At 45.1% G+C, this 21,294-nt stretch overlaps 1 protein-coding gene and 1 non-coding gene across 2 annotated transcripts in view; one reads left to right on the top strand and one right to left on the bottom strand.

Moving 5' to 3' along the window:
- The first annotated feature begins 10,625 nt into the window (after positions 1-10,625).
- The window catches only part of LOC8054033 (carbonic anhydrase 12-like), a 62,702-nt gene continuing 52,033 nt past the window's right edge, over positions 10,626-21,294 (top strand). The window contains exons 1-2 of the mRNA XM_040210740.1: positions 10,626-10,707; positions 11,101-11,262. Coding sequence (XP_040066674.1) covers positions 10,626-10,707; positions 11,101-11,262 — 244 coding nt within the window. The remainder of the gene's footprint in view (positions 10,708-11,100; positions 11,263-21,294) is intronic.
- On the bottom strand, positions 15,037-15,107 carry Trnag-gcc. The gene has a single exon. It is a non-coding gene; the product is annotated as a tRNA-Gly (tRNA).

Below are 21,294 nucleotides of genomic sequence, written 5' to 3'. Positions count from 1 at the left end.
GAAGGTCGCGGTGATACCGTACATTCACAAAACGGCGCATGGCTTGAAAAAGGTGGCCAATAGATCAAACGTGAAGGTAGTGTTCTCCGCACCAAACAAACTTAGTAGATTATGTAGAATGACAGATCCTTTTTGTAAGGCCCCTTCTGGCTGCGCGGTAAAACACAGGGATCCCTTCGTTGAATGTGCCGAGGGAGTAGTATATCAGATCCCCTTATCATGCGGAAACAAGTATATAGGTCAGACAGGTAGGTGTGTTAATGATAGGCTGAGGGAGCACAAACTTAAAGTAGGAAATTATCGGGACGGTCATCTGTCTGATCATTGTGAAAGTTGCAAGTGTATGCCGTTGTTTTCCGAGAGCAAGATTCTGGCACGGCACAAGGAAAAAACTGTGAGGGAGACAGTCGAGGCAGATGAGATTAAGAAGGGTGGTGCAGCATGTGTCAGCGTGGCCTCAATTGATTTACTGGACAAGGAGCGTGCGTTCCTCAATGACGCGGCCTGGCACCGGGTTGGCTAGTGGTGGAGCAAAATCAGAAACTCGGATGGTATAAAAGTGTCGTTTCACGTAATAAAATCAGTTGTTAGTAGCGCACTGTGCTGTCTGTTTCTCGCCTCTTTGTCCCTGTTTTTTGAGCGCTAAAATGTATTCCAGAGAAAAATCGACAGCAAACTTTCCAACTTACAGTTTACCGGCTGAATTATTACTAAGAAAAGAGATCCACCACAAAAGAGATGCCCCTGTAGCTCAGTGGGAAAGACGTCCGGTTCACATGCAGTAGGTCCGGGTTCGATCCCCGTGATGTTCTTTTTTTTTTTTTTTTTTCAAACATTTTCCGATGTTTACATATCTTTTTATTTTTTTTACAATCATCACTGAAGCAACAAACAAAAAAATAACAAACAAATGTTGTGGACGATACTTCGCTGAATTAAATGGTATGGGATTTCCGTTTTGACACCTGCGAACTCAATGTGATCACTTTCCACAAAATGCAAGGAGCATATAAATCAGGTAGCGTCCGCTTTCCGAGGTGCCCGTATATGTTCTACAGGAATTGCAGCCAGCCATTGGTCCCGATCCCGTTGATCTTTCGGAAACTCTGTCGCACAATGCCACTTTTTTTCGGATGCAGGACATGTGAACCAGCTCTTCACGCAACATCTTGGGTGTATTCTTTTCGGAGCCGATCATGGAAATTCACCACGGGCACTCACTACTCATCTCCAACTCCTCAATGTACAAAACAACTCATCTTGGAGTACAGAAAAACGAGCGGAACAAACATAACTGCAAAAGTATCGCACGGCGAGCAGTTCCCGCACGCCGCATGTCGTGTCGTCTGCTACGGAGAGGAGAAAAACAAAAAGACAAAAAAACGCACGGTCGGGTGTAGCCACGTGACTTCCGCCACTGACTCTCTTCTCTCCACTTCACCGACCTCCGTCGGGTTTCGGTTTCGGTTTCGAGCAGTTGCGTCTTTTGGCTTTATTAAAAAAATACGCTACTCTGTTGCAAAATATTAATTGGGTAGTCCTCCGACACCATAATAAAGCGCCTGGCAAAAAATTAAAAAAATTTTTTTGAGGGGTGTCAGTGTCCCTTTAAAGGGCCCCTGAAAAGAAAAAAAAAGTTTTTTTTAAACAGTCTGGTTGGAACACGCGTGTCAAAAAATGAATTTTACGCGAAAAAAAAATTTTTTTAGAGCAATATTGACGGCGAGAGATTTATTTGAAGTTTTGCGCGCAAATTCCATGGTCATTCAGCTCGGCTTCTCATTGGTAGCGATGGTCATTCAACTCAGCTTCTCATTGGCCAATAGAATGAGTGACAGCTTAGATGTTGGTTTTAAAATCTTCGTGATTTTTTTAAATCGCCTTTTGAATTACATATTTTTAGGTTTAAGAAACAATCCATCGAATGAATGTCGCAATTGTTTACAAACGTTTTACAAAATCGTAACTTCCGTTCGGATACCACAACAAAACAACAAACAAAAGCTTCGCCATTTTGTTTTCTGTCGTGGTCGCCGCCTTCGCGTTCTGAAGAGGGCTTGTTGCTTGTGTTAGTTAGTCAGTCATAGTAAGTACTTAGAAAGTGGCGCGGGGTGACAGGTTTCTGTTTTTCTGCTCTTCTTTGCGCGATTCGTGTGTCCCGTTTACCTCATCTTTTGTTTGTTTTCTGGCGCGCGCCAGTGCCAATGTTTGTTTAGATGCCGGTTCCCGTGGTTCCCGTAAAGAGTTTAGTGAGGCACGCGGCACCGCACTCAACGTTTAATAAAAAAAAAAAAATCAGTTACCACTGCGTGTCCTCGCGGCGGCTTGAAGGATCGTGCGGCTCGAACGAACTCGTCGAGGCACCCGCTTCGCCGCGGCGAAGCGGGTGCCTCGCGGCGATCGGAGCGGACGCCTTCCGGCTGGCGAGGCGTGTCCTCGTACGGACGAAGGCCCAGCTGCTGGCAGCGTTGAAGCAACCGACGCTTCAGGTCGGGGTCCACCGCGACGACTATGTACTGTGTGTACGACCACGGGGACCACGGTACGTGCACGATACGACGCGGTATGTCGTTCGACCGGCAGACAGCCGGCCAGGGGCTGTGTTCCAAATCTCCAAATGGATCCGAGTTTCTCCGGCGGATCGTATCACGTGACAGCACAGATTGAAAAACGCTGTACGCGGGTAGGTTTTAGAACGCCAAGAGTACAAAACCCTCACCCTGGTGTAAGATCGAGTCAATTTTGGAACACGGCCAGGAAGTAGCAATGGCTCTCGTGCGGGGCGCAGCCAAGCCAGGAAAGCAGCCAAGCCGATCCACTACGAAGAGGCGGGGACTACCTCTCCTCCACGCGCCCGAGATGCCCAAGAGAGAGAAAAGTGGAAAGGAGGTGACTGCCCACTAAATTGCGTCTGGCGCAGTCAATATTGCTCTAAAAAAATTTTTTTTTCGCGTAAAATTCATTTTTCGACACGCGTGTCTCAACCAGACTGTTTTTGAAAAACTTTTTTCTTCTTTTCAGGGGCCCTTTAAGGCAGCGTACTCAGGGAACAACAAAAAATCTTTTGTTTTATGCCATTATACGTAAAGGCAAAGTAAGGAGCTATTCCCGGAACTCGAACATAATATCCCTCACCATCCCCTGAGAAAAAAGAGGTTTCCTGAGACGCGCTCTTAATATTCAAGGTACTGAGTAATGGCCCTATGGTGAACAGCGGTGCTACAGGAACCAGGAGCTGAGAGTGTATTCAGGCGCTCGGTTTTTGAATGGTATTTGCTCATCTATTTGTCCTCAGGACGACTTGGGCGATTTTATAGCTTTCCTCTAGTAGACTGGTAGCCGAAAAGAGAGTCTTTCTATAGAAAATGCAATTTTTTTTTTATCAACAATGCTTCCAGACAATTGTCCCAAATGGTCCTGCGATCCGGCTGGCCGAGTAGCTCGGAACGGACGTCGATTTCGTTCCCGTTCCCTCTCTGACTCGCTGCAGGCGCTATGTTCCGATGTAGCCAATCGGGAAGTTCCAGTAGTCCATCCTCACGGCGCATGTTGTCTGTGCGTTTGCTTTCACCGCCTGTACCAATCACACACACAGACTTGAAAAAAAGACAACGCAGCACCACGGGCATCAAAGATTTAAACACTCGCTCTCTATCTCTTTTCCTCCTTACATTTCTCTTCTTTCCCCTTGTTGTCCTCCCTCCTCCTTTCTTTCTCCTCCTTGATGCAGTCTGTGCTCAACAAACAAGATGATAAAACTAAAGAATATTGCAGGTTTTTTGTTTTTGTTTTTTAGTTTCAGTGCACTACGCATAGACCAACGCTCGCTCTCCGCCCAAATGCAGCCCTAGCGGCCCGAAAAATACGCCAGACTTACGGAACTAACATTCATCTCTATTCAACACTTTTAGGGGAATTTCTGAAAATTTCAATGCGAGGATGGGGTGGGGTCCCTTTTCGCACGTTTTCGGTAACTGTCGCCATTCAGCTCCATGAAATCGAGAGTTCCGTCGGCTACCATTTTTGCATTGAATATTTGTGTACATCGCTTGCGAATTTTTTAAAATACGATAACGGTTAGTTCTGAAACTTTGGCAACAGGTTCAGACCGCTAGCGCTATACAGCGCTACGCTTGCTGTAAGGATTGCCCTCTTGACCATTAATTGTGCAGGGTGTCTCAAACGGCGGCCAGGCTCTTAAATCGACCGCCGAAATCGGTTTCTTAATCCATCGGGTTACGATTTTGTGCAGCGTTGCCCACTGGGTTGCATTTTTTTCTGTGAAACTTGCAAAGAGCGACTTTACCTGAGGAAAAAGTAAAGAAAGAGGAAGGCTTAACTCCTATGGAAACGTAGCGGAGCCACCGGTCTTCAAACACTAGCGCGCAATTTGCACGGGAGACAAGGGATGGCGCAAGTGGACGCCAGCTGCTGCCAACGAACGAGCCTACGGCGCCGAGAGCCGGCCTCAAATAGCAGACGATATGTTTGACTCAAAAGCAACGCGAGCTTTTTCGATGTCAGTTGCGAATGCATTTTATCATCCTTACTAATAAAGCACATTGAATGGACATATACTCTATTAACAAATGGATTGTCAAGTTATTTATTTATTTATTTATTTTTTTTTTGGGGGGGGGGGGGGTACTCATGTCGTTTGCTTTGGACTTTTTTGTTGTTCCGGCGCCTGTTTTTGGTGATGCTACTGTCGCGCTTGCGCACGCGCGCCGCTTTTGAGTCGAAAAAATCTGCTAATGACGCCTGCTCTCGGCGCCGCATGCTCGTTCCTTATCGGCAGTTGGCGTCACGACCGCTTGCGCCATCTCTTGTCTCCCGTGCAAAAAAGCGCCCTATTGTTTGAAGGCTTCGCTGCGTTTCCATAGAAGTTAAGCCTTTTGCCGTTCTTACATTTTCCTCCGGCAAGTTCGCTCCTTGCGAATTTTATACAAAAAATGCATCTCATGTGGGCAACGCTGCGCAGAATCGTAGCACAATAGGTTAAGAACCCAATTTTTGCGGTCGATTTAAATAGCCTGGCCGCTACTTGAGACACCCTGTATAATTTCTGGGGAGGAGGGAGCCCATTAAGCTGATTTTTAAGCTCCCTTCTTCCACCGACTGGATGGAAGATAAATATATGTTGTATATCTGTCTTCCCCGGCCCTTTGAACGTACGTCGGGGAGGCCTGGACTCAGTCAACACCTCATGTTGACAACGCCTTCTCATCGAGGGCTCGTGTTTTAACGCAATGTTGACACACCAGCCCTCGTTTGCTCACACTGCACGAGTGTGAACTGCCACAGCCTCTTCTGTACTCACAAAGCCTGGCAGTTCAACGACGGGGCCACGGACTGCCCGGTCGCAGGTTGCGAGCGTGAGGATCTTGTAGCACAGAGCACCAAAAAGCCATTTCTCAGGGAACCTGGATGTCAGCGCACAGCTTTTGCCGCGTAGGGTGACCACCCGTCCCGCGACTCGCGGGACTGTCCCGCATTGAGGTCTCGTGTCCCGCGTCCCGCAAGAAATTCCGAAATCTTCAAAATGTACCGCATTTCACATTGTCGCAACATTCACTGCGCAAATTATGGCGCTTCCGAACAACGGGCAACGGGGAACCGCGGAGGTCGCTGATAAATGTGCGATTCTTGATGGTATTTCATTGCCAAGCACTGCGGGAAGCAACCGTCGTTCTCGCTGGAGACTGACGCACATGCGCCGTTGTGCCTCTCCCCTTGATGGCAAAATATTGCAAGCGAAAATTGCTCGCCAAAAGCTGAAAAATAAACTATTGTAATTAGTTGCAAATCATACTGTATCATGCGAAAGGGTTGTTGTGGAAAGCTGTTTTTTTTTAGTGAAGACGGTACAGAAGAAAAAAAAAAAACCCTGAAACTTACAACGGTCAAAACAACGACAACATAAGGTTTTATTTTTGTGTTGGAGCATGTTAATATCAGAGTAAGTATCGACAGGAAACAATAAGGCGAAAAATATTTACTGTTTTTTTTAAATTTCATTTTGATGCATTGGGGTCTGGTGTAGTCGATCTTTATGTTTTCAACTTTGATACTTTTAATAAAATATATACCATTACAAATAAACAAAAGTATATCACTGTGAGTGAAACTTATCTTAGTTTAATTGCCGCGTACAATTTTCAGGTGTATAATACGCTTTCGGACAGCACAGGATTTTGGGGTCTGCGCGTTGGTGAATTTCCCTTAATACTTATTTCTTGAGTCGTGAAAATACCGTCCTCCTCTTACTTCCGCCCCCGCCCCCCCCCCCCCCCCCCGGTCAGGGTGTCCCGCATTCCACCGGCAGGAAGGTGGTCACCCTATTGCAGCGGCGAGGACCCGAAACACACTTTGTTCGCTTGGGAGACGTGTGTTTAGGCGTCTCGCCGCAGCGGGGCGCCAGCCACGTGGCTCTCCTCTCATCCGTTGTCTGCCGTTCCACCTTTTCCATTTCGGCGGCTGCTTCTCGTTTCGATCTGCCAGGCTTTGTCAGTATATAGGATAAGCACTGCACGTGCGCAGAAACCCGATTTGCGTGAGATAAGGCTTCTGTGCAAAGAAGTTCCGACAACAGCGCCACCGTAGGGGTGTGACGTCAAAGAGTTGAGTTGGTCTACAGCAGGCTTTAGTGATGGATTTTGTGCGTCACTTACCGGAGGCCAGCGCGGGACGCTCATTGGACACGAGTGCTGCGTCAGCGTTCGGCTGGAACTCGTGCGCTCACTGAATGGAGCCAAGTGTCAGCCGAGAACTGACGCAACATTCGTGTCCAATCAGCGCCTCGCGCTGGCCTCTGGTAAGTGGCGCAGAAAATCCAGTACTGCACACGGTCCTGCTTTCTTGGAGGTGTTGCCGACCTCATCGGGACATTCGACTTTACCGTTCCCTTTCCCACTGGCCCTTCAAGTTCTTTACAGGTTCTCCTTTCTCTGCCTTGTTCCTTTTTTTTTAATTTTTAGGCCATATTTTTTCTTTTCTCTTTTCTCATTTACTTTTTTTTTTCTCTGAAGGCCTGACGTCAGAGTTGTTTACAGGTTACCATTATTTATATTTCTGGACTTTGCTCCTGGTACGTTTTAAGCTCATATGATTGATGGAGCATACATGTACCACTGTACCTAAAGTGCCCATTATGGAGCGTGCAACCTTAAAGCGAGCCGCCAAAAATTGTTCGGGAACACAGGAAGTTCAACGTTTCATAATGTGAACTTAGCAGGTGCATTTTACCTGGCGAAGCTGTGAGGCGCAGCTCTTTTCCGGTTGAAAATTGAACCAAAAAACTGTCGACGATCAATGGCAGAAGTCAACGCCACCAAGTTAGCAACGGTCGTGCTTGTTTTATTTCACCATCTCCGATAGATGCGGCAAGCAGACGTCACAGCCGTAATCTGCACGCTGCGTCTACCGGTAGATTGTGCCACAACTTACAACAACTGCTGATTCGGACTTGTGCGAACACGTCCGCCGTTGACCATAGCAAGCATCTAGATCCCCATTTCTCCCAAGACGGGAGCTACACCTTGAAATTTCACCAGGTAACATGCTTCAGCTAAGTGTGGCTTGTGGGATTCCACTTACCTTACTGTACCACGAGGTAGATCCCACTCCATAGGTCGCTATTGAGGAGTGCTACGGCCGGGTCCGTTCGAAGACTGCCGTGAGCTCCGATGGGAAGGAGTCACTCCGAAACAAAAGAATTCCAAAGACGTGGGTTTATTGGCGTCTTCGCCGCCATGCTTTGCCCGTTGGCCAAACAAATACAGGAAAGGAACGGAAAAATGTCGGCGCTGTCGTGTCAGACATATTCACCTGAAGGAGGCCCACGCTACCGTACTAGGCAGATCCGTGGGACGGAGGAAGCGCCAAAAATAATGAGGCTCCGAGTACCTCAGGCTCTCCCAACGAGAGCGTCTCGGCCTCCGTTCGCAGCAGGCCTATCTAGCCTACGGCGAATGGCCGCTCCCGAGGTAGGTGGTGTGGCTTAGCCCTCCGATGGGTCGCGTCCACAATCATTCACAAGGGTGCGCCAGAGGCATTTTCGTCCAAAAGGGCGAGGGATCACCGCCCTCTTCGAGCAATGCGGCCTCCCCTCGCATTCGGGAAGCCGCCGCCATAGCTGTCCCCACGGCTTGCATGTGCTAGGCCTAGATAAACTTCGGTCTGAAATCGAGTTTTCGATGCGCAGGCGCAGATTTTTCCGGCTAGTTTTTCAGCGCTAGAGTCCGTTGTGGATACGCTATTACACTATTATACACACTACATTTTATAGCACAGCTCTATAGGCGCCCGTTTACGGGTTGAGCGGCGTCGCCGTCGTGGTAACATCGCGCGCTGCGTTATGAGGCATTTCCACGCAAAAGTTAGCGGGGAAATTTCCTCGCTAAATTTAGCGGAAGAATTTTCCGCTAAATTTAGTTGAAAAATTTCCCGCTAAACTTAGCGCCAAAATTTCCCCGCTAAATTTCGCGAGGAAATTGACGTCACGTGACCTCAACACCTATTCAGTCTTCCCGTTAAACTTAGCGGGGAGAATGACGTCACGACTTCGTGTCACGTCACCTATGAACGAATTCAGAGGCAGGAGAGGAGGAGGGGGAAGAGGAGCAGGAGGAGGAACAGAGGAGAAGGAGGGGAGGAGAGGAAGAGAGGGAGGCATGCTATTACCTCCGTACCCTATACCGTCAGTCTCCTCAAGAGCTGCGCTCTAGTTTCGCATTGCAGAGATTTGTAAACGTCTTTCATTTTTTTGAGTCCGTAATTGAACAAAATGAACGCTGCTTATTTTTCGAGATATCCTCGTCCATTGACTTATTGTCATGTCAATAACAACATACTTTTCGTAGGGAGGCAGCCCGAATACTGCGAAAGCCAATCATGGACTTACCACAGGCTCAATTGTTCCAACCTGACGACCGTCAAAGGCAAGTAGTACCTTTCGAATGACAGTCCCACAAAAGGGAACGCACAAAGAATCCATGATCTTCCTTTCACCAGCATAGACTACGTTGGCGGCGTGTACCACGAAACTGAACTACCTGAAAGATGCTTTTAGAGAAAGTGCATCCCGTTTCCGCAAAAGCGTCCTTGAGCTGCAGAGTGAATGAACCTCGAGGAGAGTACGCCGAAAAGCGGCAGTGGCGTTGCCCTCTGCCACTGACACAGACAGCTAATGAAGCGCAGAGCGTCGATCATTATGCTTACGTTTAAACAGTTTATTATTTTCCTGCTTAAAATTTCGTTTACGTTTAAAAGGGCGTTATGTTCACGCTTTAAAAGGCTTCGGGCTTGAAAGGCTTATAATTTTGCTTAAAAGGCTTATGTTGTTGATGCTTAAAATTCTTAGTATGTTCATGCTTAAAAAGCTGTTCACGCTTGAAAGCATATTATTTTCACGCTTAAGCCTACGTTCACGCTTGCAAGATTTATTATGTTCACGCTTGAAGGGAAGTTCATGCTTAAATGGCTTATAATGTTCACGCTTAAATGGGTGTTCACGCCTAAAAGGCTCATAGTGTTCACGCTTAAAATCTTATTATTTTCACGCTTAAAGTACTCTTTGTGCTTAAAAGGCTTATCATGTTCATTATTTAAAGACTGTTCACGCTTTAAAGGATTATTATCTACCCACTTAATAGGCTCATTATGTTCACGCTTAGAAGGCTCACTATGTTAACGCTTGTTGCTTTGTTATTCATCCATCGACGTTCTTATTCATTGATGCTGCAACCTATTTCGATAAGGGGCGATGTTAAGATACCCAGCATCAGTTCATTGGACACGAGTGCTGCGTCAGCGTTCGGCTGGAACTCGTGCGCTCACTGAATGGAGCCAAGTGTCAGCCGAGAACTGACGCAACATTCGTGTCCAATCAGCGCCTCGCGCTGGCCTCTGGTAGGTGGCGCAGAAGGCACACTGGGAGCCGCAACGCCCAGTGTTGCCTGACGGTCTGGCCAACAAACGGCGAAACGGCTGGCAGTAATAGCCCAACTATAGCCGAAGGCGAAAAGATAAGCAGCCAAAATTGTCAAGCAGAAAAATACTTTTTTGAAACATTTTTACTGGCCCTTTTTGAGACATGACAACACACTTGTTTCATTTTCAAGTGCATTCTTTAGGCGCGTCATATTTTACATAATGATTTCACCCGAAAGCTTTAAAAAAAAAAAAAAAAAAAAAAAAGCTCCTTACGGATATTGAAAGTAGAGTGAATCTACAAGCGAGCTGTTGGATCTGGATCATGTTAAAAATTGCCCGAGCCTCTGATAAAAGAAGGAAAAACTTAGCAAAATATGAAAGACACGGGAAAAAGAACTCCTCAAACTCATATACTGTGCTTATTTCCTCAAATTTTTACTTAGGGTCACACGCCTAACTCTGACCACGGATGTCGTAACACCATTCTTTCTTAACACGTGTTGCCGAACCTTTTTTATACAGTTTGAATCACTCAAAGGATTCACTTGGTTCACAAAAGGTGAACCAACTTTCGAAGTGGGAACTTCAGTTCACAAACAATACAACCCCGACGATAGGAAGTGCATCATATCTAATCAAAGACCACACTTCCCCAGACCGAGCACTTTGCCCCCAAAGCACGTTTTGTAGTCATGCCAGTCGTGCCTGGAGCTTTCAAGACATACACCAATAAGAAAATGCCAACAACACAAGCCAACAAGTTGTGTTACCTTGGTTGTGCGGATGAAAATTTGTACAGCATTGGAGATATTTGTAATGCAAAGTATTATGCATGTGTTGCTTTCAGCTAGAATATATAACTCGTATATCACTACTGCGTGATGCACGTGGAAAACCCCAGGCTAGCACTACTACTGGACTGGCAAAATTTCTCATCTACAGTGGCAACATCAGACGCCCCTTCGGGCTGACTAACTTCGCGCTTTCTAAACAAACGCAAAAACAATTACAAATTATGGGTTAAAACTTTTGTTTTCTACGACAACATACTTCACCGCGCGCCAAATCCCTTAGCTACATCGCTCCCATCTATTTGTCTTAGACTCAAACTCAAGTATATTCATTTGATATAAAAGAAAGAAATACAATCTCTCGTTGTCCTTCCAGAGGAGACCGAATGGGAGTTGACGTACAAGACCTGCGGCAGCAGTATGCAGTCACCCGTGGACATCAACTTCATGCAGACCAGCTTCATGTCGTTCGAGGACCTCTACTTCCTCGGGTACGGCGTGGACTACCCCTTCGTAGTCGAGAACGGGGGCCATGCCGGTGAGCACGAACCTGCCTCACATAGTTGCGTTTGAGCGTGCTCCGGTGAGTTGCGTTCTCGTGTAGCAGCTTACTACCAGGCTGGCGCCACCTATTATAAGGATGCCCCCGATCACTTGCGATCTGTAGATGCATTTTTATAATTTTTTAGGTATCATTCTTTGACCAGGGACTAGAAGTGAATCTGACGAGAGGGGCTCCAAACTGTTTGGCTTATGGCTGCATCGGTGATCTGTAGCTGTCTAGGGGGCCAGAAATAAACAAGGAAATGAAAAAAGAAATCTACATAAAATTATAGGTAAGCAATCAAATGCAACATTCAAGGTAAGAATAAGAAAGGAGAATCTAGGGCGGATGAATACATGCACTTTATTTAGAAGTTTTAATATATAGCTAATTATCACATTGCACAATAGTTGGGAAACAGAAAACTCACCAGGCGTAAATCGAAGCGCGTAAAAACTTTGGCATGGTCACACAGTGCGCAAGACTGATGGGAATGATAGAACTGATGCTGTAAAAGGCAATCGAAACGACGCAGGACACAGAACGACGGAGGACCCGCAAAAGGAATTTTACCATACGTAGTTACGCAGATATAAAACAGGAGGCTATGAATGGTAATGCTGGCGATGATATGTCTGACGAATGTTATGACGAGAAGATACGCCATAGGATAGACTGCTTTCTCTCGTTTTGACTGCGAATTTTTGTTAACGCGGTTGATGCGCATTGCGACGCCGTTTTAATTAAAAATATAAAACAGCGCAAAAAAGGCAGGGACAAGAAGTATACAGGACAAGCAATAAGAAAGAAACTGTGTCGTTGCGATGCCGTTTTTTTATGCGCTATATTTGCGCTGGTTGCGGCAGGCCTGCTGGAAGTAGGATGCAGGTCGGGCTTCATTGGAACTTTGGAAGGACCAGCGGCCAGCACGAGACGGACGTAATGCTTTCGAGGGCTGGATTTGACTCCTCGGGCTGGGGCTTCGTCGCTTCGATACCCCTGTATATCAGAGACAATCTCTTATTTATGGTTTATAATTCAAACTCAAACATATTGGAAACACCTTCGGTAAAGTCATACGAAGTTCAAGGTGTACCTTGTACTAGATGGCCTGCAACCCAAAACTAATAAATTAATCCTATCACAGCTTCAGAAATTCGCAGTTTTGGGCATGTGCGCCGAAACCTTAAGTCCGTGTCTTCTGTCGTTGAACGTCTTCGTTACCCGAAGAAAAACTCAGTATAACTTTTCACTATCCGGATTGTGGAACTGAATATTTGATTTTGGAGACCTAAAATTCAGGTTGCTGACGAAGGAATAATTTATGAAAACATGATATCCAGATAGAACCTAGAACGATTTCCAGTTCCATATTCGAGATAGCGCAAAGATACAATGGGTTTTTCGGTAAGGAATTGTCCGCCCTAAATTAGGATATGGGGCATTGATTTGGAATCATCCCCAATTCATCTGATTAAACTTAACTAAATTGGTCCACAACCAAGTCGTTCCTTTCATGCTTTCTGACTACTAGCGTCTCTCCGGTCTGTCTGCCATGAAAGCTCAACTTAACATTAACCGGCGTTGAGAGTAGCAAAGGCGGCGTAGCGCAAAGTTCCCAGAAACTGAATGGACACAGATATCCAGTTCCTGCTCGCCGGCCCACGAAAGTCGTACATTCTGCGCTACGCTGAGTTCGCTGCGATCAACGTCACTGTATAACACAGCCTTAACGAACTTCCTATCCGTCGTAACATTTCCTGCCTTTGTCTTCTGCACAATATGTATTACTACTCAAGCTTCGATTAGTACCTTGTTAACCAGCCTCTATTTACGTCCCTCTAAGGTTTGATCATTCCTCCAAAATAGCCCGGCCCAAATTCAGCTAAACGGCCTACCTTTATTCTGTCCTGCACGACGCCGCTGTGACCTGGAACGATCTTCCGGAGTACATGGTCACCATCAGCGACGGCGCCTTGTTTCGGAGAGTTGTAACAAATCGCCTTACTGAGAATCACTCCCCTCTGTGATGCCCCTAGACCTGAGGGTACTTAAAATTAAAAAAAAAAGCCTCCAGGGAGTAATAGGTGCTTAAAAATAAAACAATAAAAAATAAAACGCCTTATGAATCTCTGTAACGCGAAATAAAAGCGCAGCGTGCGAGGAGGAAGAGGGGAGGGAACGCGGGGGAAGGGTATGCCGCTCCTGCTCCTCCCCTCCTTCTCCTCCTCCTCCTCTCTCCTCCTCCCCCTCCTCCTCTCCCCTCCTGCTCCCCATCCTGCCATCCTGCTCTTCCGTACCCTCCGTTCCTCCTCCTTCATACTCTCCCCTCTTCCCACAGTTTCCCCGCTAAATTTAGCTCAGAAATTGACGCCATGTGACCTCAACGGCAATTCAATTCCCTACTAAATTTCGCGGAGAATTGAATTGATGTTGAGGTCCCGTGACGTCAATTTTTCTGCTAAATCTAGCTGAGAAACTGAATTTGTTCATAAGCGACGTGACACCAAGTCATGTGACGTCATTTTCCCTGATAAATTTAGTGGAGAAACTGAATTAGTGTTGAGACCTCGTGACGTCAATTTTCCCGCTAAATTTAACGCGGAAACTAAATTGCTGTTTAGGTCACCTGAAGTCAATTTTCCCGGTAAATCTAGGGGAGAAACCGAATTTCTTCATAGGTGACTAGGTGACGTGACACCGAGTCACGTGACGTCATTTTCCCCGCTAAATTTAGCCAGGATCGCGACAGGCAACACCATGACACGGGGGCTTCTGTGAGGTCACTTTTCGCCACTTCGACGCCACTTGTGATGTATGGGTGGCAGAGGACGCCAAACGCGCCAGTCGAAGACGCGCTCCAGGCTCCATAGTTTGGCTTAATTTGGACTCAATGGGCGATGGGGTCTAAAAACGGGTATGCTTCTGTTCCTCGCTCATCGCTCGTCGTGTAGGCTGCTCACCTAAATGACACTTCTCGGCTCTCGCTCGTGTCGGTTATCCCTTATAAAATATGTCTGCGAAAACCATCCCTATTGACTTGACCCTGCTTTAGTTCCACGGTGCATAATCCCGAATGCGCGCATTTGCTCTGAGTCGGGTCCTCTTAGTAACCACGTAACTCAGTCACCTAATTCCTAGCCAAAAATATAAACTAAGAACTTTTCTGAATTTTTTTTTTTTTGCTGCGCTCTAAAATAATTTTCTTTCTCGTACATTTTTTTTCAAACTTTCCTTCGCGTGTTTATTTGACCTTTAAAGACAAAAAACTAATTTCCTACTGTCCCTAACTAAACTTTCGTTGTTACTATAGGCCTGTATCACTAAACAATAACGGCTTCGTACTTTAGTACTTTACTGACACCTTCGCTGAGCCCATTAATGTTCTCCAAACGGCCCTGGGAAAATTATAAAAAAACATGTAAACAGCACATTTCTTTCTAAATCCGCTAGTTTCGCAATGTGTTCAAAGTTATACTCGTCTTGGAGATCCTTCAGAAGTCTAATCACATCCAGGGAGACGCCTGCCCACAAGCGATTTTCCCGTGTTCTGTCCTCACGTCTGGAAATGCAATTTATAGTCTTTTACAACGAACACAAGGAATGCTATCGTATTTAAGAGCCGAACTATGCCAAAAAGAAATATCTGCACCCATCTTACTTTTTTTTTTTAACTTTTGAAGCGGGGGCGGAAAGAAAAAGGGGAAAAGAGCCCTTTTTTTTTGTATTGAAGCTAAATTAAAAAAAAAAAAAAAATAGAAACAAACCTGCGTCGGCCGGGAATCGAACCCGGGCCACCCGCGTGGCAGGCGAGTATTCTACCACTGAACCACCGACGCGCCGTAGGAAGAGAGCCAGCGACTGTCCGAGCAAGTCGGGCAAGCCGATGACCTAAATCTCTGCTACCGACGGGCAACAGGAGCGGACTGTGTTTTCGAGGGAACTACACCTCTGCGCCGGGAACCTCTTTGAACAGTTTGAACGAGGATGTTAGTCACGCCTTTAGGGCGTCGTGCTTGTACGTAACGAGAATTTAAAATATATTTACTAGTTGTCGTAGGCTTGACTCCGGACCTTTCTTCTGCAGGCTGCAATTATTCCTTGAAATAAACAGTAATGAGGCTTCTATTGTTGTTTGACCCTTGTGGTTATGCAAGTTACATAAAAGAAAGAGTACAAAAATATAGAGTGAAATCAAAACTTACACCGCCATTAGGGGAATATTCAATTTAAATTTAAAATATACTTCTACTAATAGCTATGATCAACTCACTCTAATAATAACAATCGCACGCTTCTATATTGAACAGATGGCATTATATTTCTTTCCAAAGGACAGGTTCCAGCGAGTTTTCACAGATAAGCCATCGGAGGGTTCGCTCGCACGAAGCTTCCTGCCATACTTTCTGAAAAACGGCGCTGATTCTAAGTTCAGACTATAGCGTGACGTAACGGCATTAAGTTTACTCCTTTTTAAATAATGTTTTAGTGTCTTTTCTAGAGAAACTTGGTGTTTCCGTTGTGTGGTTCAGAACGTGGCTGACATTTAGACAATAAAGTAGGCGCTAGAATTTCGCCCTTCTTTGTTGAGGAAATACGCCTTCACATCAAGCTTTAATTTTAGCCTAAGGCGTTGTTTTGTTGCGGTGCTTAACACATTAAACTCCCAGCAAAGTTCATTCTGATATAGAGAAATGTAAAGCCAAATTTCTTGAAATTCGAAGTTCGACTGTGATTGAGTGGTCTCGCCAACGAGAACACAAATATTTGTCGGTAAAGAAACCGGACTGGACATTTATTTATATCGCTACGTCAGGAAAGGGTAGACTCCCCGCAACCAAAAGCTACCCACAGTTTGGAGATAACAATATTTCGTAAATAATGTTAAACAAATATGCGTCGGCCAGGAACCAAACCTGGGCCACCCGACGCAAAAATATCCACTGCCTAGCGACTCACCGAGCGAGCGATGCAAGCCGATGACCCCCATATCGCGCCTCGGCTACCGACAGGAAGCAAACGCGAACCGTGTGTTTTTATTTTTGTCCTACATGAAGCCGCGGACAATAAGGGGTCCACATATCGGCGTCAGAAATATCTTTGGACGATTTAAAGGTGGTTGTTTGTCAAGCATACCCCCCTTTAGGGCGTCGTGCGTATAGGAAACGAGGATTTTATGACTCCGAGTTTCCTGATTTCAAACTTAACATGCTCTATTTTTTTTTCATAAATAATGACTGTAGTTTAGTATTGGCAACCACAACTAAAGCCAATATAAGAAGATTTTTCATACAAAAGAAAATATATCGTCATTACGGAAACCTTGAGTACCTTTCTTCGACGCGCAGTTCTTTTCCCTGTTATAATTTTATCGGTGCAGGTAATTCTCTTGTATGTTTTCAGAACTTCTTGACCAGTATTGCATGCTTAAAACCCGAACTTGCTACATTTAGCACGGGGAATACTTGGTTGCTTCCGAAACTTCGTACAAATTCTATATTACAATCATTACAACTCAATCTACCATACCTCCTTAATCCACACAAAATATATACTTCATTTTTAAGAAACTTGAAATGTATATCGTGTATATGGTGTGATATCCGTAGATTTCAATCATTGAACCTTTGAAGTGTTTTCTATGTGCGTGTGCATTATCACTTTTCCCTATTGTTATTCTTTTCTTCTCAGTATCCCGGAATCATAAACTTTGTGAAAATAGTTTGTTGTTATATGGTAACAAATGTCTGTTATTTATAAAGTATTTCTTAATCTTTCTTTGTATCATTAAAAAAAAGTCACGTTCATGACGCAAAACTGACTGCCAAGTGAAGAGATTTATACTATACGCCTCGTGAAGTTGTTAATACAGCTTTTAACCCATATTAATTTCCAGTAATATTTCTAGGAAAATAAAATTAATTGAATTGAATTTACTAGCTCTGTTTACTTCCCTCCGGACCTTTCTTCTCCGGGCTACTATTATTCCATGAAATAACCAGTAACGCCGCTTATATTGCTGTTTGACTCTTGTAATGAAGCAAGTTAAAAAAAAAAACGCAAAATAAGACAGTATAGAGTCAAATCAGAGTTTACGTCGCCATTTACTTTGAGGAAAGACCTAAAAAGCTGCATATACGTTGATTAAAAAAAAATTCCACAGACAACCGGAAGCATTCTATGCGTGCGTCGCTTCGCGTATCGTGGGACTCGCGGGGACGGCGATGGCAGCGGGGACGGCGATGGCAGCGGACGACGGGCGTGGGACCTCTATTTCAGAACTGTCGTTCGCGGTACCGGCGAATTTTGTCTGCCTTTAGAAGAGAAATTTGGGACTGATCAAAAGAATTGGTATTCATCCCGTACGACACACCCGACCACCAAGCCGATTTGCACGAAGACGTCGCCGAGCCGTCGCTCCCGTCTCGTGGCTGAAGACATCGCTCGCGCAAACGTCAAGCACGACGTGTCTACTTTGAGTTGAATATGCACGCGTACGATTTATTTACTAGGTGCGAATGTCGCCAATGCGTGGTGCTTCCTGACTTCGCCCCAGAGTGCTTTTGCTAGAGGAAAATCGGCAGCAAACTTTCCAACTTACAGTTTATCGGCTGAATTATTACTAAGGAAAAGGTCCCCCAGTATCGAGGTGCCCCAGTGGGAAAGACGTCCGCTTCACACACGGTAGGACCGTGTTCGATCCCCCGTAAAACCTTTTTTTTTTTTTAACATTTTTCGATGTCTACATTTCTTTTTTTTTTTTACAATTATCACTGAAGAAACAAAAAAAAAATAAGAAACAAATGTTGTGGACGCCACGTCGCTGAATTAAATGGTATGGGATTTCCTTTTTGACACCTGCGAACTCAATGTAATCACTTTCCACAAAATGCAAGCAGCATATAAATCAGGTAGCGTCCGCTTTCCGAGGTGCCCGTAAATGGTCTACAGGAATAGCACCCAGCCATTGGTCCCGATCCCGTTGATCTTTCGGAAACTCTGTCACACAATGCCTCTTTTTTTCGGACGCAGGACATGCGAGCCAGCTCTTCACGCAATATCTTGGGAGTATTCTTTTCGGAGCCGATCATGAAAATTCACCACGGGCACTCACTACTCCTCTCCAGCTCCTCAATCTACAAAACAACTCATCTTGGAGTACAGAACAACGAGCGGAACAAACATAACTGCAAAAAAATCGCACGGCGAACAGTTCCCGTACGCCGCATGTCGTCTGCTACGGAAAGGAGAGAAAAAAAAAAAACACACGGTTGGGTGTAGCCTCGTGACTTCCGCCACTCACTCTCTTCTCTCCACTTCTCCAACCTCCGTCAGGTTTCGAGCAGTTGCGTCGTTTGGCTTTATTAAAAAAATACGCTGCTTTGTTGCAAAATATTAATTGGGTAGTCCTCCGACACCATAATAAAGCGCCTGGCAAAAAAAAAAAAAAGAAAACAATTTTGGGGGGTGTCAGTGTCCCTTTAATAAGCTTTCATTTCACCCTAAGGTTTAGTTCATTAGTGATCGTTGCGCCATTAAACGTCAAAGAAAGTCAGTTTTCATAAGAAAAATGTGAGGTGAAATTCATGGAAAATTGAACTTCGACGGTGTTTTTGTGATTTCGTCAAAGAGAACACAAATAAACGTCAAAGAGAAAACCAAGCAGGACATTTATTTGTATCTCTACAGCAGGACAGAGTGTAAACCCCCGGAACGAGAAATCACCCGCAGTCTTTATGAAGGAGCATGTCGAACGACAGCCATCCTTTCATTTAACTACATGGCATAGTATCATTTCAAGTTGATTTGAGACACATTTGGTCTCATCTGGAGGAGGCAAGTTCTTGCAGCGAATTAATATTTGTGTCGTGCATGTCACGTCAAATATTCTGATATGGTACCTGATAAGTAGGGTTCCGCGTTTTTGGGTAAATACCTAAAAACACCGAAAATCAGGAAAAACGGAGAAAACCTAAATTCAAGCTGTCCGTAAACCTATGCATAAGCTTCACATGAACAAAAAAATGTCTGTAGTTCTATTATGTTTTTACCCGGAACGCTGTCCTCACTGAACTGTCTACGAGGAGCTTCTTCAGCATAAAATATGTGCACGGACGATCACACTCTTTCCAATAGCAACGCCATTAGATTGTGGTGACAACAATTCACGCCCTACTCGAAATGTGTACTCAGATAAGAGGTGAGGAAAGGAGAGGGGGAATCGGGAATAGGAAACTGAAGGGAAGGGGTAAGAGAGGAGGGAGAAGCGCTGTGTCATGGTGGCGTCTGTTCCTTCTAACTTGAGTTCTGTGATCGTTCTGATCCCCGTACGAAAATGTCAGATATGTCAGACCATATACGCGTGCAAATATAGCGCAACTGATAATGATATATGGGCCCGTTTCAGTCGTGCAAGCAACAAGTTATATTCACTCGCTAAGACACTAGTTGATTGATCTATATTGCATGAGTCTCATGTAACTGTTTGACTATTGTCAACATCCTTAAAGTGAGGTTATTCCAGGTATTTGGACTAATTAATCAATTGCGCAATATGACGATTGAAAGACAAATGAAATTTGTTTGTATGTTTGATGTGTGACAATATGACGAAGTGCGATCGGAACGCGAGTTAATCGAATAATGGATTTTAGTCGCAGCTCTTAGGCACCAGTTTCCGAATTAAGCGGTGTTGGCGTGTGTAACCGCCCCGCTAAATTTAGCGATAAATTGAATTGGTACGTATGTCACGTGACGTCAATTTTCCCGCGAAATCTGGCAGTGAAACAATTTTTTTTTTTTTTATGTTTCCCTGCTAAATTGAGCGGGTAAACGCGAACCGTTAGCTTACTCAAGGTGCAAGACGCTACTTCGCCGTCCCGAATCCTTTACCCTTCGAACGGAAGCCGTTGCGCCCGGCGTACAATACGCAGCTCTTTCAAAACCGTTCGCGCAGCATCGCATCCGTTCGTTTGCGAGCGACGGCGATTCATCGTGTGTTGAAAGTCGGAAGATGTGCTGTCCGTGGTGTCTTTTATGTGTAACTCTTTCGTAAAAAGGTTTGAAACAGTGTACACGTGATTTTAAATTTATTGGTAAAAATATATATACATATTTATTTATCTATTTATTTGTCGACATCATGCACAAAAAAAAAATAGTCGCGTTAACTTTTTCATTTAAAATTATAATTGTTATACAGCGTAAAACATAGTATCTTGAAACTCGCATCGTTTTCAGTTCAAAAGCTAGACTTCATAGAGCTGTATGCTCACTCGTTATTGACAGCAGGGTAGACGCTACGCGTGTTTTAGGCCAATCGTGTCTCCGGTTAGGGTCACGTGACTACAGTCTAGAATCTGGTGACCAGGACCAACTTCTGGTGACAAAGCAGGACATCGCACCTGCCTGGCGCCCAAGGCCACACATAGCATTCACAGCACTGTCAACTTTCGTTACCTGTGACACATCTCCTCGTTGTGGCCCCAAAAGATAAGCCTTTTGTTCGTGAAACCCGGTTTTGTCCTCTCCTTCGATCCTTTTCTCTCTTCCTAAGCTGAAAGCGTTGTAAAAGGCGAGTGGTCACGTGGTTTGACGGATGACGCATTAGCCGTTGCCGATCTCGGAATGCGTTTAGCAGGACCTAGTATGGCGTGTGAATTCTCCCTCTGTGGCAGACGCGTATGTCTGCTTCTGCAAGCGATTTCTTCAAAGAAGCCCAAGAATTTTTTTGTGATGCGTTTAGTATCTTCACGGGCACCTTCTCGTTTCTGTGTTCGAGTGGTTGTTTTGCCGTGGCCGTGTCGACATCTCCCTCGAACAACACCTTTCAAGTCGCGTCTCGTCAACGTAAGTGCGCTGCAACCTACTTCGTGACAATTGATCGTTTTTCCTAAATGTATTCCTCGAGATTACCTCTAGATTTAGGCCGCGTTTATCTCCTGGCAGCCTGTAGAATCATTGTGCAGAATGTTTCGGCATTGGTGCGATTGCGCTACAAGCAGAAAGTTTCGACATGCCACCGAC

The sequence above is a fragment of the Ixodes scapularis genome, unplaced genomic scaffold (assembly GCF_016920785.2).
Source record: "Ixodes scapularis isolate PalLabHiFi unplaced genomic scaffold, ASM1692078v2 PGA_scaffold13__105_contigs__length_92229423, whole genome shotgun sequence".
NCBI lineage: Eukaryota > Metazoa > Arthropoda > Arachnida > Ixodida > Ixodidae > Ixodes > Ixodes scapularis.
This window is presented reverse-complemented; position numbering and strand designations above follow the sequence as displayed.